This window comes from Hippocampus comes, unplaced genomic scaffold (assembly GCF_001891065.2).
Source record: "Hippocampus comes isolate QL1 unplaced genomic scaffold, H_comes_QL1_v1.1 scaffold129, whole genome shotgun sequence".
Taxonomy (NCBI): Eukaryota; Metazoa; Chordata; class Actinopteri; order Syngnathiformes; family Syngnathidae; genus Hippocampus; species Hippocampus comes.
The window spans coordinates 540,577-554,830 of NW_017805992.1; the positions used below are offsets into that span (position 1 = coordinate 540,577).

Genomic DNA, 14,254 nt, shown 5'->3' on the forward strand with positions numbered 1-14,254 from the left:
TTGGCCAGAGGTGCTCTCAGTCAGGCTTTGGAACTCGGCGCATACATAACACGCACCGCATTATAAGGCGTCCTGTCCATTTTGGAGAAAATTTAAGACTTTTAATGGCGCCTTATAGTCGCGAAAATACGGTAATTCGTATTCGAGCTTGTTTTTCTCCATTGCCTTAGTGCGAGCGTTTTTTGTTACTGGGTTTTTGCATGTTTTCCTGGTACTCGTTTTGACCAGCGTTTTCTGTTGTCTCTTTTCGGCGGTGCGGTTTTTGTTAATAAATATTATTTTCGTACGGAGTTCTTGTTGGTGTCTGCTGTTTCGGGAATCCTATATTTCAATTTTGTTGCGAATGAAGCGTGTTCCTTTCCGCTTCGCTCGCAACGTGACAGTGAGAAAGTCAAAGTGCTCCAATCAAAAGCAAGGTTAAAGAGCATTTTTTTCAAAATTCTCATTATTTCCTGGAATATCTTATTTTGCATTTTTAACATTAGCAATGCCATTTTTAATAAATAATGCCTTCTTTTACAGGTGGGAATAAGAGACGCAAGTGGACAGGTGATGAAGTGAAGGCTGTTGAGCGACATATGTTTGATTTCATAACAAGCCATAACGTTCCAGGTAAAACGAGCTGTGACTACTGTCTCCACGCAGAGCCAGTAGCTCTGAAAGACAGAGACTGGGTGTCCATCAAAAACTACATCCACAACAGGATAACTGCATTAAAAAGGAAAATGAATAGATAGTACATTGAAATGCGAGCACGCCTGGGTACATTTCAGTTCAAGTTAACTAAAGCAATAGCAATGGTGCATAAAGGGTGGGATGGTCAATTACGGTTTTCATATTTGTTGTTGAATACGGTGTTTCACGTTTGTTGTTTCACGTTTGTTGTTTCACGTTTGTTGTTTCATGATCTTCAAGAGCAATTTGGAAAATCCTTGGAGATGTTTGGAGATGTAAGGTATACTGTATATCAGGCATGTCCCGATCTGGGCCTGGAGGGCCACTGTCGTGCCTGTTTTCCAGCTCTCCCGGCTGCAACACACCTGATTCAGATGATCAGTTCATCAGCCAGCTCTGATGCAGCATTAGAACATCCTGGGAGAGCTGGAAAACAAGAACACAGTGGCCCTTGAGGACCGACTTTGGACACCCCTGCAGTATGTAAACGTACGTACAGTATACGAACTTCTCACAAATGATAGGCTTACTAGGTTTGAGGTGAAATTTCAGAAAAACCCTAAAACATTTGAATTCATCCTATTTCATAAATTTCAATACTTTTTGAAAAGTTGCTTTTGTCTAACAGGTAGCTAAAGAAGAAGTTGCTACATACATGGCACAATATATGCTCAGATTCATTAAAAATTCTTCATCACCGTGTTCACATTTTGACATAATCTTCTTCAGTTCAAACAACCCTCATCTATTGCACTGCCTTGTGTCATGGAGAGGAGGTGGCATGTTTTCTGTGTTCATAAGTTCATATTTGCCAACAATTAAAAAATAAAAAAGTGGACTGAACACATATTTAACTGTCTCTTTTTCTTCACAGCTTAGTTTTACTGTCTTGTATTATTTACGTGAATATCTCAGGGATGACGGGTGTAACGACTGTTTGGCACATTCGCCTCACAGTTCAGCAATTGGTGGTTCGAATCTGGGCTTCCTTCCTTTGTAGAGTTCTCCCCGTGCCCGAGCATGACAATTGGACGCATGTGCCTAACATATACTGTTGGTATGTTACAGGAGTCAATCTAAAAAGACACACTTTATTCTTAGCTGGTCTAAGTCATATATACTTGAAAATGATGTGTCTCTAGGGGGCTCAAAATTCACAAAAACATGAAATGGCAGTGTGTTTGAGGTGACTGTCTCCATAATACACAAAAACCTGTCAACGTCCTCATATGTAGTAGTTTTGTCATAAATCAAAAAAAAAAATTACGTCTTAGCCAAAATCTGAATAGAATGGGTGTCTTCCTGATTTTTTTTTCATGGTTACCATATTTTTTTGGAGCCGGTAGGACCACGGGAAAGGCAGGTACCCATATGTCGGATGAACAAACGGACGTCCTGTAAATGCACCAAAACAAGTGTGTGTGTGTGTGTGTGTGTGTGTGTGTGTGTGTGTGTGTGTTTACATCTAAGATCAAATTTGCTGCAGTGAAAAACCCCCTGTTGTGAAAAATTTCTTGCTGCAAACATGATTTTGTTGTAGAGGAGTTCACTGTAGTTGATCTTGAATTCTCTCATGGCTGCTCGATTCCCATGGTCCTTCGCGTAACTGATAGCCCGCAGTTTAAACTGTGCTTCATAAGTGTGTATCTTCATCTGTGCCATTTTCAGGATGTTGTTTTGCACAACGCACATAACGCCACCTAATAGGGGTGTGCCTTTAGCATCCACTTTCAAACCCACCCTACCCACTTTAATGTCCGCATGCTGTCCTCAGTTACGTCCGCCTTTCCTGTATATACGCAACGTATCGGCACAACATCAGTCAGGCAAGCGGATTCGTCATCAAAGTCACACAACAGCATTCACGAATTTTGGAACTTGGTTCATACACAAGGCGACCCACATTAGGCATCCCATCCATTTTGGAGAAAATTTAAGATTTTTCACTGCACCTTTTGGTCATGAAAATATACGGTAATTGACCATATTTGGACAAAGGAGGTTTGTGCCCAACAGCGCCAAGGCGTGACTTACTCCCACTCCCAGTTTTGACGACTGGCTTCTAGACTGCTTCCTGTTGGGGCTTTTCACCAAAACATAATTACCAGAGCAAATTGTGGACAACTCATGTAAGACGCTTCCCTGTGCATTCTTTTATGAAGTCAGCGATTACGAGGAGTGTGCATTACACGCATACATTTCGCCCCAGGATATTTAACTTGGTTTTCATGGAAGACAACCCTCCAATATGATTGACTTGGCATGAAAAACCAGCCCGCAATACTTTTACTATTGGCTATTAACTCCTGATTTCAACACTGTAAGGTAGTGATTCCCAACCACTTAAAGACAGCAATGCATTATTGTTATAATTTGATTTATGCCTTACTGACTTAAATGTATGCCACGTTTGGTAGAACTTTGTAAGGTTATTGCATTGGACGGTTATCAGACAGCAGGACAAAGTGTTTCCTAAATTAATGACTCGAATTCAGTGTTTCGAAACCTTCATTGAGCCAAGGTATATGTTTCACACCGAAAAAAAGTTTCACGGCATACCCCTTGTGTACCTTCAGTCATTTGGTGCAAGAGCATTTCATTGTTTTGCCTATACATGGTTGCATATACTGTATGTGTATATATACTGTGTATATATATATATATATATATATATATATATATATATATATATATATATATATATATGTATGCAACACATGCAGTATATATAAATACTCCTCCTTTTGTCAAAATAAGTGACATTGGAAATTTTTCCATAGCATACCTGATGATCTCTCCGGCACACTAATTGTGCCATGACATAACATATTTGATGGCTCATTTGCTTTCATTTTAGTTTAAACCTAACCTATGAAATCAAAACATTTACATTTCAGTAAATCTGAGAATGTTTATTGTAACACAGATTCATTGATTGCTTGTCTTTGTCCAAAAATACATGAGCTGATCATTAAATCGCAATTGCCATGTTAAGGAATGAAAAAAAAAAAGAGAGAAGCACGATTTGATTATTTTTTTCCAAGTGTTCAGTCCTACAAGAAAACGCTGGTTTTCATTTGTGATGGCAACCGACTCTGAATAGTCACATGAGTTTCTCCCTTGCCTTAAGGTGGGAAACACCATTGATTAAGGGGCGGGATGCAAAGCTGCATAGCGGCAATCACAGACAAGTGCTTTGAATGCAAAGGAGGCAGTCAAAGCGCCACTTAAGCTAATATCGGAGTATTTACCAAGCTGCCTGCTAATTACACGGGGGCGCAATTGGAGCGTGATTGCAATTAGCCAACGTCCACACCGCCTAGGAGGAGAAAAATATTGGCAGATGTTCAGGCTGCTCAGAATGAATGCGCACCTTGTGGAGCGCTCGTTTTCAACTCCCGGCAGCATGCGGTCGATGCGATGTCGAATGGAGGCCATGTGCTCGACATCAACAAAATGAACAGCAAGGGAAAAAGTCCATTTGAGCCAGGAGATAGACAAGCTTGCCACGAACCTGATTTCAATTTAAACTAGTTCGTAATCAAACAGTTGGCACCAGCGCAAACAACCCAAACACGGCCAAGTTTGCTTTAAAAGCAGCGGTTCACAAACCGGGGTCCACGAGCCTGAGTTTGGGGTCGGCAAAAATAATTAGCAGTAAATTATTACAGTGCTCTACTGACTTACAAAGGTGAGTTTTTCAGAGGACACAAGATGTCAATTGTGCCGAGCATGAAACAAGTTTGATTTAAATACAACTGAACGGCAGTGACTTTCCAAATACAGGTAAATAGTTTCTTTTCCAGAAAAAAACTGCAATGTTTTCAGAATAAAGTCGTAATACGTGAACATCAAAGATGGAGTTTGTATGACTAAACAGTTAATCTAGTCGTATTTTTCTGAATGCAGCTCACGTTAGAACATGACTTTCTTCCCTTGTTAATCTTTGACTTTAACATTATAATGTACTGATTTCATCTGGGGGGATGACTGTTCAAGTAAGACTGCAAGAAATAAACTTTTTCATGACTATGGCATTGAGGGGTACACACAATCAGATGATGAGAGGGTCCAAGGAAAAAATTTCTCCCCTGCAGCCAAATGGTTTGAGAAGCATACTCGCTGACAGATTTGACATGACTTGCACCGTATGTAATTTGCAAGCCAGGTTTGGCGCCCTCTCCTGTAGGGAAATAACACTGCATAGCAATGGCTCTGCTTTTTAAGGTGAGAGGAGAATGTGTATTTTTGCAAGTTTCGTATTTCTAAATGTCTTACAATGATCTTGTAACTCAGGAGTAAACAAAAAGAAGTGAGTGACAGCAGTTTTCAACATGAAGTATGGCTCACTAGCTGGGGAAACTACAAACACACTGCATTTCTTCTACCACCACATCGTTCCAGACTCCATATAGGCTCAAGATTGGACTTTGCTCATGCGTAGCAAATTCAAACCCAAACGTGAACTCCCAAAACAGGCTTGAGACCCTAGTTTGAAAGATAACCCTTCTTTGAAATCCTAACCTGGGTTTAAAATGCTAAAAAACACCCAATATTGGTAGCTTATCTTATTTTAAAACCCTAACCCAGACTTGAACCCAAAATTTGAAAACCTAACCCTGGCTTCAGACCCTCACCTGTCTTGAAATAATCCCAACCCGATATCGAAGGCCTATTTTACAACCCTGAGAATGGTTTGAAATGCTAACGCTGAATGTAATCCTAACCTTGTTTGAAAACCCTATTCTGAAAGAATACCCTGGTTTGAAACCCTTACGCACATTTGAAACCATAATTAGAAAATGTAACCCTGGCTTCAAACCCTAACACGAAGCCTGAACCCATTCTTTAAACTATGATTTGAGTCCCTAGCCACGTCCTTAAAACCTACCAACCCATTGTATAATCCGAACCTTGTTTTGAAAACCTAATCTGAAATCCTAATACAATCCTGCAAGACTCATTTGAAACCCTAACTCTATTCTGAAACCCTAAGTCAGGGGTGTCCAAAGTCCATCCTCAAGGGCCGCTGTGCTGCCTATTTTTCCAGCTCTTCCTGTTGCAACACACCTGATTCAAATAATCAGGATCGGTCTAATGCTGCTTCACAGATGGCTGATGATCTGATCATCTGAATCAGGTGTGTTGCAGCCGGGAGAGCTGGAAAACAGGCAGGACAGCGGCCCTCTAGGCCCGGAGCCGGACATGCCTGCCCTAAGTCTAGTTTGAAATCTAATACATGCTTGAAACAGTTTTGCCATTCATCTAATGACTTGAAGGAACAGAACTTGACTAAGAGATTACGATTAGAAGTAAGGTTAGCGGACTGTATCCTGGCATTCCAGCAAATTGCTTGCCGTTTTATCTTGAATGTCGTCAGTCAATCTTGTGGTTTGTGTTGTTTGCGTCGAGACCACTTGTGTGGGTTCTGTTTTTCTCTCTCCGCAATCCGATCAGAGCCCAGCTGGTCACTCTTGGTCCAAAACGACAACAAATGGAAAACCAAAACATGTGCAAGTAATCTGTAGTGCTGCAATCTGATTTGAGCTTCCTGATAGTGACTTCACTCAAACAATGAAGCCGCAAAGCTTTATTTGGGGATGCCATGTTGTGAATATATATATGTAAGGGGGGGAAACATTGGCTTGGTTCACTATCTGGCAAGCTACAGCCAGATTTCATTGTTTTACTGCCTTATCATTGTGAAAACTAAATTGTTGGCTCACTATTTGGCAAGCCTTTGCTAAGGTTTAGCTAATTCAAAGCCTAGCATGAAACAGAAATTTCAAACCCTACTCTGAAATCGTACCCTAGTTTGAAACCACAAACCCTGCAAGTCATTTGAAATGGGTCTTGAAACCTAAAGGTACCCAAACTCTGCTTTGCAACCCCAATTTGAACTTTAACGATTGTCTTGAAACCCTAATTCAAAACCCCAAAGACTGCTTGAAAAAAAAAAACTAGCTTTGTATGCCAGTACCATCTTGGAGCCCTAACTTGAAATCCTAAGCAGTCTTGAAACCCGAAACCTATTAAATTTGAAACCATAATTTTTTACCCCAGCACTGTCTTAAAACCCAAATTTGAAACCCAGCCCGTCTTTAAAAGGCTGAGCCGGTGTTAACCCTATTTAAAACAGTAGGCCGAAAAACCATATTTCAAATCTCAAACCATTCTTGAAACCCCACGTTGAAGCCATAAGCCTGTCTTGAAACCTTAACACTGGCTTGAAATTCTAATTTGATACCCTGACCTTGTATTGTTGTCTTGAAAGCATACTTGACATTCCTAACCCATTTAAAGCACAAATTCAAACCAAATCTTGAAACCCAAACACTGTCATGAAACCCTACTTGGAAACCGCTAATCTTTGGAAACCGAACCCAAACTTGGGTGAATTAGTGGGGCCCTGAATTCAAAGTAAACATGGTGAAGCAGCATTTAGCTGTTATGCTGCACGCCAATGGAATAAACTGCCATCACAAAAGAAGTCAGCCCAGAGTATAAATGCTTTCAAAGACATTCAGGTAAAAAATGTTTGCTTTTTTTTGACCCCATACCTTTGATGAAGGTCTTCTAAACAGGTTTTAAATAATTTTCCCTTTTCATTATTTTGGAAAGCTCTTTTTATTTCTTTACATTTTAAAAATTGTAAAAAATTGTAAAAGTTGTTTCAATTTTATCAACGTGAATTCTTTAAGCCAGGGGCCCCCAACCTCTTTTGCCCCACAGACCGGTTTATGTCAGACAATATTTTCAGGGACCGGCATTTAAGGTGTGGTGGAAATAATACAAGAAATTAATATGGTATGAGCTGCATGAAAACTGTGGTGTTTTCGAAATATAATAATAAACACAAGGAGCGTCTAATCTGGCCGCAACACTCCGATCGCTATGGCAATGTTTAATGCCTTCAAAATACGATACAACGCAAATTCAAAGTGCATGAAAATGACGACTCACCACAGCACCGAGCTTGATTTTCTGCAACCAGACGGTCCCATCTCGGGGTAAAAGGAGACAATGACACCTCAAGTGTGTGGTTTATGTCCAGTCTACTTCGTAATTTTGTTTTCGTCGCCGTTGCTGCAGAAACCCCCCGCCTCACACAGGTAGGATGTCGGAAATAGCAACAGTGCTATTGTGGCGATCTCAGAGTATTCAGCCATAACTTTAATCCAGTTGTCTCGAACGTACTTTTAAGGCCACCGTGATTTGCGATCTCCAGCAGTTTTTTTACTCATTTTGCGAGCTTCTGCGGTTTGTTTTGAAGTAATCGGTCACGTGATGGAGAAGCGTGGCTTGATGTGTGTCAAGCGTGACACAGACGGATGTAACGGAGAATCCGGTAGTTTTTCAAAATAAAACATCTTTCGTATTCTGAAATAAAACTGAATTAAGGCCAAGTTCTTTCTGTGCGGCCTGGTACCAAATGCCCTGCGGACCGGTACCGGTCCGCGGACCGGCGGTTGGGGACCCCTGCTTTAAGCAATTTCTTTGCTTCTGAATTTCATCTGTTGTATCGTAAATGCTTTTAGATGTTGTCTTTGCTTGTGTGAAACACATTGCGTTTCTTTGTGTATGAAATGTGCTCTCTTCATAAAACTGCATTGCCTTGCCTTACTCGAAACTCTAATTTCAAATCTTCATTTAAAACTCTAATCTGAAAGCCTAACCCTGGTTTGACTTTGAAACCATAAGGCTGTCTTGTTGTCTTGACACCCTACTTGGAATTCCTAACATAAATTGAAACCCAAACACAATCATGAACCTTTACTTGGAAACTAATTTGAAAGCCTAACCCTGGCTGGAAACTCTCATTTCAAACCCTGATCCCAAAGCCAACTTTGAAGCCCCAACCCTGGCTGAAAACCTCATTTCACAACTAAACTCAGCTTTATTTCTAGAGTACTTTAACAACAACCTCAGCTTCATACAAAGTGCTGTCAGTAAAAGTAAAAATCAGACATATATAAACAAGGAAAGCTAAAACAAACGAATAATATAAAACGAGTAAACACAATAAAACACAGAGTCAAAAGCCAAAGATTAAAAACCTTGACCCCATTTCAAAACCTAAATCTGAAACCATAACGATAACTGAAACCCCAACCCTGACAAGAAGAAATGTCTGAATATGCAACTTGGAAAATCCCAAAAGAAACAAACAACACCCCCCCCCCCCCAAAAAAAAATCAATTTCCAATAGCTGCTTGTCATGGAGCCTAGGTTGAGCGGTTCGGATAAAGAATGGATGGGTTTGCGCAAGGCAGTCGCCTCACACGTCTTTCCACTTCCGACCGCGTCTACAAAGCCACCGCATTCATTGGAGGGAACACGCAACAAAATGATTAATTGGCAGCGCGGCCTTCAATTAAAATCAAATCCTGGGGGTGGAAAAAGCGCATGCCTGAAATTCCCGCCATTTGATTCACTATTTATTTTTGCTTTCGGCGCCAAAGAACGCGCAACGCCGCAATGCTTCCTTGCGCCTGATTTCCAACAGATGTGGAGTAAACAACATGAAACGGCACATTTTGTTTTATCTGTCAGGAACCGAGGGAACGGGCCGTTCTCCTTGGTGTCTTTCTGTGTTGGCCGGGCTGTGATTCAGCTGTGTTAGTCACACCGTATATGGGACCACACTCACGTTTTCCACTCCGTGCGTCACGAGGTCGACAAAGTTGAACATGGGGAAATTTGCCAAAAGAGAAATTATCCATTGGATAATACAGTATGTGTTGGTAGGGGCGGAAATGCTAACATTGTGAAGGGTTGAAGAGAAAATCGAGGCTCACTATGTGGCAGGCCTTTGCAAAGGGTTAGCTCATTCAAACCCGAACCTGAAACACTAAACCTGGCGCGAAACCCTAAGACTGATTTGAAACACTGGCTTGAAATGCCAACCCTCAAGCGTTCCTTTGAATCCCTAACCCTGCCTTGAAAACTCAATTTGAACACCAGACCTGACCCGGAAACACTAACCTTCGCTTCAAATGCTAGTTTGAAACCCTAATTCAGGATTGGCATCATAATTTGTCACTCTAATTTGAAATCCCAACCCCAATTTAAACTCCACTTTAAAACAATTACCCAGGCTGAAAATCTAAACTTGAAAATGCAATTCTGGCTTGAAACTTTCATTTGAAGTGGTCATCTTTGTTTGAAACTAATTTTAAAACTCAAATTTAAAACCTTAATTTGATTATTTTAAGTCTGTTTTCAAATTTTCAAACTCTAATTTGAACCCATAATGTGTGTTGGAAAACCTCAAACAGGTTTGAAAGCCTAATTCATTTGAAATCTTAATTCTGGCTTTAAACTCTAACTTGAAACCCCAAATCTTGTGTGAAGCAGGCTTCATACCCCAATTTGAAATCCGAACTTAATTTTAAAACCCCTCAACCTAATTTAAAACCCTAACCAAGACTAGAAATGCCAATGTATAAACCTAGCCGTCTTGACACTCCAATTTGAAACCCTAACACAGGCTTCAAACTCAAAATTGATTCCCTGACTTGAAATATTGATTCTGATTTAATAACTTGAAAGCACAACACAGGCTTGAAACCTTGATTTGAACACTTAATGCTGTCTTGAAGCTCTAAATCAAAACTCAAACCCTTGTTGGAAATCCTAGAGCCGAATTTTAATCCGAACGCGAAACACTCGCACTTTAAAACCCCAACCAAGATTTAATACCTTGACTTAAAATTCCAACTGTGAGCCAATGGACCTCCTTCACTAATCACATGAGCATTCATCATTTCAAAACAATGGACTTCACTCTCCTGCGGGGACGCTTGAGTGACGGACAACAGGTCTCCCCCATCCGCACTGGAATCAATGCACTTTCCCTTCACTTGTTTCCACTTCCTGCACCCCTTCTTCAACCTCCCCCCACCACCCCCACCACTCAAACAGCTGAGGTCCCCCTAGAGCCCCCTCCACACCACTAACAGCTGACAATGACTGCATTGACACCCCGGCTTCCCCCATTCATCTTCATAGGCAACTCCGCCTCCTTGACCCCGTCATATCCTGCCATTTGCATTGGAATGGCCACCCGTGCCTGTAGTGTGTGCGTGTGTGTGTCCGTGCGTGAATGCGTGTGCGTGTGTGTGTGTGTGTGTGTGTGTGTGTGTGTGTGTGTGTGTGTGTGTGTGTGCGCGCGCGTGTGTGATTTGCCAAAGGTTAAGGTAGCGTGTTCCACATCCGCATGACTCGACATTGGATCAGTTAACATGCATTTTATAAAGATCTGTCATACGTTTGACAGTTCTCCACCGCAACATAAGTGACTATGAGAGCCCATTTATGAGCAATGCGCTCGCACTCGGTTCGGGGGTTGGTGGTGGGGTTGGGGTGATGTGATTTCTCAGCTGCCTGGGAGACCACTTCCTGAGAGGCCCACTGGTGGCATGGGGCTTCCCGTCTGTCCGAGCCAACAACAAAAAGCCTGAGTGGCCTCCCCTACCTAATAGATAGTCCCTCCCCCCCTCCTCCCCCCACAACACTACGTCTTCGCAAATGGAAACTGCATGTTTTCTCGGTTTGAAGGCTACAAAAGGAGTTGGAAATAAGCGAGCGGCAACGTGTCAAGGAGAAGGAAGCTGCTGAGATGGATCGATTCTCCATGCAGCAAACAGACGAAGGTTGGCGTGGACATGAAGTCAACCACTCCAGTATTTCCATTGTGACCCCCCGCCCCCCTCCAACATTGTATTAAACATTAAAACGTTGAATAGAATGATTTGCAAATCATGTTCAACCCATATTTAATTGAGTACATTACATATGTTCAAACTGATAAACTTTGTTGTATTTTAGCAAATAATCATGAACCTAGAATTTATGGCTGCAACACATTCCAAAAATAGCACACGACCATGTTTACCACTGTGTTACATCACCTTTTCTTTCAACAACATTGAATAAATATTTGGACACTGATGATATTCCTTGCAATTGTACGTTGAGCAACATTGTTCTGAAACTATTTTCTCATGCAGTCGTTCACAAAGAGATGAACCTTGCCCCATCTTTGCTGGCAAAAGACCGAGCAACACAAGGATGCTTCTTTTATACCCAATCATGGCACCCACCTGTTCCCGGGTAGCCTGTTCACCTGTGCGATGTTCCAAACAGGTGTTTGATGAGCATTTCTCCACTCTCTCAGTCTTTTTGGCCACCTGTCCCAGCTTTTGAGAACATGTTCGAGCCATAAAATTCTAAGTTAAAGATTATTTGATAAAAACAAAATGTTGGTCAGTTTGAACATTGAATATCTTGTCTTGGTAGTGTATTCAATCCAGTCCGCATGCTGAGTGTTCAGTGAAGACTTTTTTTTTCCCCACCTTTTTTTGTTTCTCCTGTAGCTGAAAACGGTGAAAAACAATTGAAAGCTAAAGCTTCCACAGTTGAGTACTACCTAGCCTTCAGCCTTTGACCATTTTCTGCAATTATCAAACATGTAAAACAGATTTAGAAACAAATCGCAGACTTCACTTTAATGGTAAATGCCTGCTTAAAGTAGATTATCATTTTTTCCCGGTCAGAAAACTAACTGCTCTTAACTAGCACTGGGTGAACATGCAAACACAGACATTTGAACCGGGATCTCCAGATTGTGAGGCCGACACGTTAACAACTGCACCCGCCACACTGCCATGTCTACAGAAGGCCGTTCCAGCTTCAATTTCTCAATGAAATGCTTGCGCCCATCATCCATGCTAATGTATTTGTGACGGCTCAGAGCCAGAGACAAAAAATAGACATGCCGTCTGGCCTTTAAAAAGCACCAGGACACTCGCCTTCCTGTGTGCCTTTGAAAAGGCCCAGACGTGTCCTTTGATCAGCACTCAGGAAATTTCATTAGGCCAGAGATGGGCGGATAAGAGAGCAAAGAAAGCTTTTTGCGGAAGGGGGAGAGGAGGAGATAAAAGGGCAGACGAATAGAGGATGATGGAGATGTGTCTCTCAGAAGGGTCACCAATGACAAGGAGAACTCCTAGTTATCATCTTCAAGTGACTAAATCAAGATGCTGCCGTTGATTGGAACAGAAGCCGGAAGCAATTTTTTCGATCATCTGTTTGCTAAAATAAATCACTGTGTGTGTCATAATTGCCTCCCGGACATTGTAAAATGATGCTATATATGCTAAGATACATGTCCACAAATGTGGTCATTTTCATACTTTTCCATGAATGGACACTCTTGGTCCATCCACACATTGTATGTTTTTTTTTTTTTTGTTTTGTTTTGTTTTTTTTTTGGTATATGCAATTTGTTGGACATTGCTTGAGAACAAATCTGATAGCTCTCTTGAATACTTGAAATGTCTGAGAAGTGTTGTAAAACTTCATGCCTCATTCTGCGGGAGCCGTGTGGCAATATGTCACCTCGAGCCTAGTCTACAAATAAAACTATAATTGTCTCAACGAAAGGGTCGTGATAGAAATTCTCTTCTTATAAATATTAGTTTTGTTTAAAAAAAAAATCTAATTATGTATTTTATATTTTGATTTTATTTTTTAATGCTGCTACATTCTTCATGTAAACCTATGTTTCATTTTGAGACTGAGATTGAAAGTGTTCAGTAAACGATGTAATACATCGAGCATTTCACGATTTTTAAAAATTCACATACCAGTGTGCATATTCACCTTGTCAGAATGAGGTATTGTGTGGAAAATGTTCATGGACTTCTATTTTTTTTTTTTTTTTTAACAATTGACTCCATTTTGGAATACTGGCTGTCACATAGTTCACGGTGAATAATTTCTCCTGAGAGCCAAACAAAGTAGATGAAAATGTGTTGTATTTATCCATCGCAAACAAAGTAATGACAGCATCGCAAAGGGAGAGTGAACAGAGGCACCTTTAACCTCATCAATCATGTATAACAGTGGCAAAGGAGGAGGCAAGGAGTGGTTTGGGGGGGGGGGGGGGAGGGGGTCCTTATCAATCACAGACGAAAGGGTAGCCTGGCGTGTGTTTACCTGATCAATCATGTCCGGCCGGTTGGTGGCGGCCAGCACGGTGACGTCGCCGAGCTGCTCGATGCCGTCCATCTCTGTCAGGAGCTGGGCCAGCACCCTGTCGCCCACGCCGCCCGATCCCGAAGAGCTGAGGGGTGAATGATGGAGAACATGGAGGAAAATGGGAGTAAATGACAGGATGCCATGAATGATGGATACGAGTGGGGGGAAAATAAACAGAATGTGAAGCGGTAGTTGGAAGTAACCAAGTACAAATACTGTGTCACTCTAAGTAGATTTTTCAGGTAACTGTATTTTACTTGTGTATTTAATTTTCACACAACCTTCGATTTAAACACAGATCATTTCCACTCCTTACTTCGTCAAAAATAAGACAATTCTTTTTTAAACCTCCACAAACGTTGATTTTGAACTCGTTTTTTTCAATAACTTTAAATGTGCGTTTTTTTAGTTTTTTTATGACATTATTCATTACATTACATTTTTAAAACGTACTTTGAGATTTGTATTTCTACAATCCATGTAATCTATCTATCTATCTATCTATCTATCTATCTATCTATCTATCTATCTATCT

At 41.1% G+C, this 14,254-nt stretch overlaps 2 protein-coding genes across 3 annotated transcripts in view; one reads left to right on the top strand and one right to left on the bottom strand.

Annotated features, from left to right (window-relative positions):
- LOC109529051 (uncharacterized) overlaps positions 1 to 1,023 on the top strand; it is an 18,710-nt gene extending 17,687 nt beyond the window's left edge. For both annotated transcript variants that reach the window (XM_019892199.1, XM_019892200.1), the window contains one exon: positions 523 to 1,023. In XM_019892199.1, the coding sequence (XP_019747758.1) occupies positions 523 to 532 (10 nt within the window). In that variant the 3' untranslated portion in view covers positions 533 to 1,023. The remainder of the gene's footprint in view (positions 1 to 522) is intronic.
- afg2a (AFG2 AAA ATPase homolog A) overlaps positions 1 to 14,254 on the bottom strand; it is a 169,460-nt gene that overhangs the window by 115,170 nt on the left and 40,036 nt on the right. Inside the window, exon 15 of the mRNA XM_019892197.1 lies at positions 13,678 to 13,804. Within this exon, the coding sequence (XP_019747756.1) occupies positions 13,678 to 13,804 (127 nt within the window). The remainder of the gene's footprint in view (positions 1 to 13,677; positions 13,805 to 14,254) is intronic.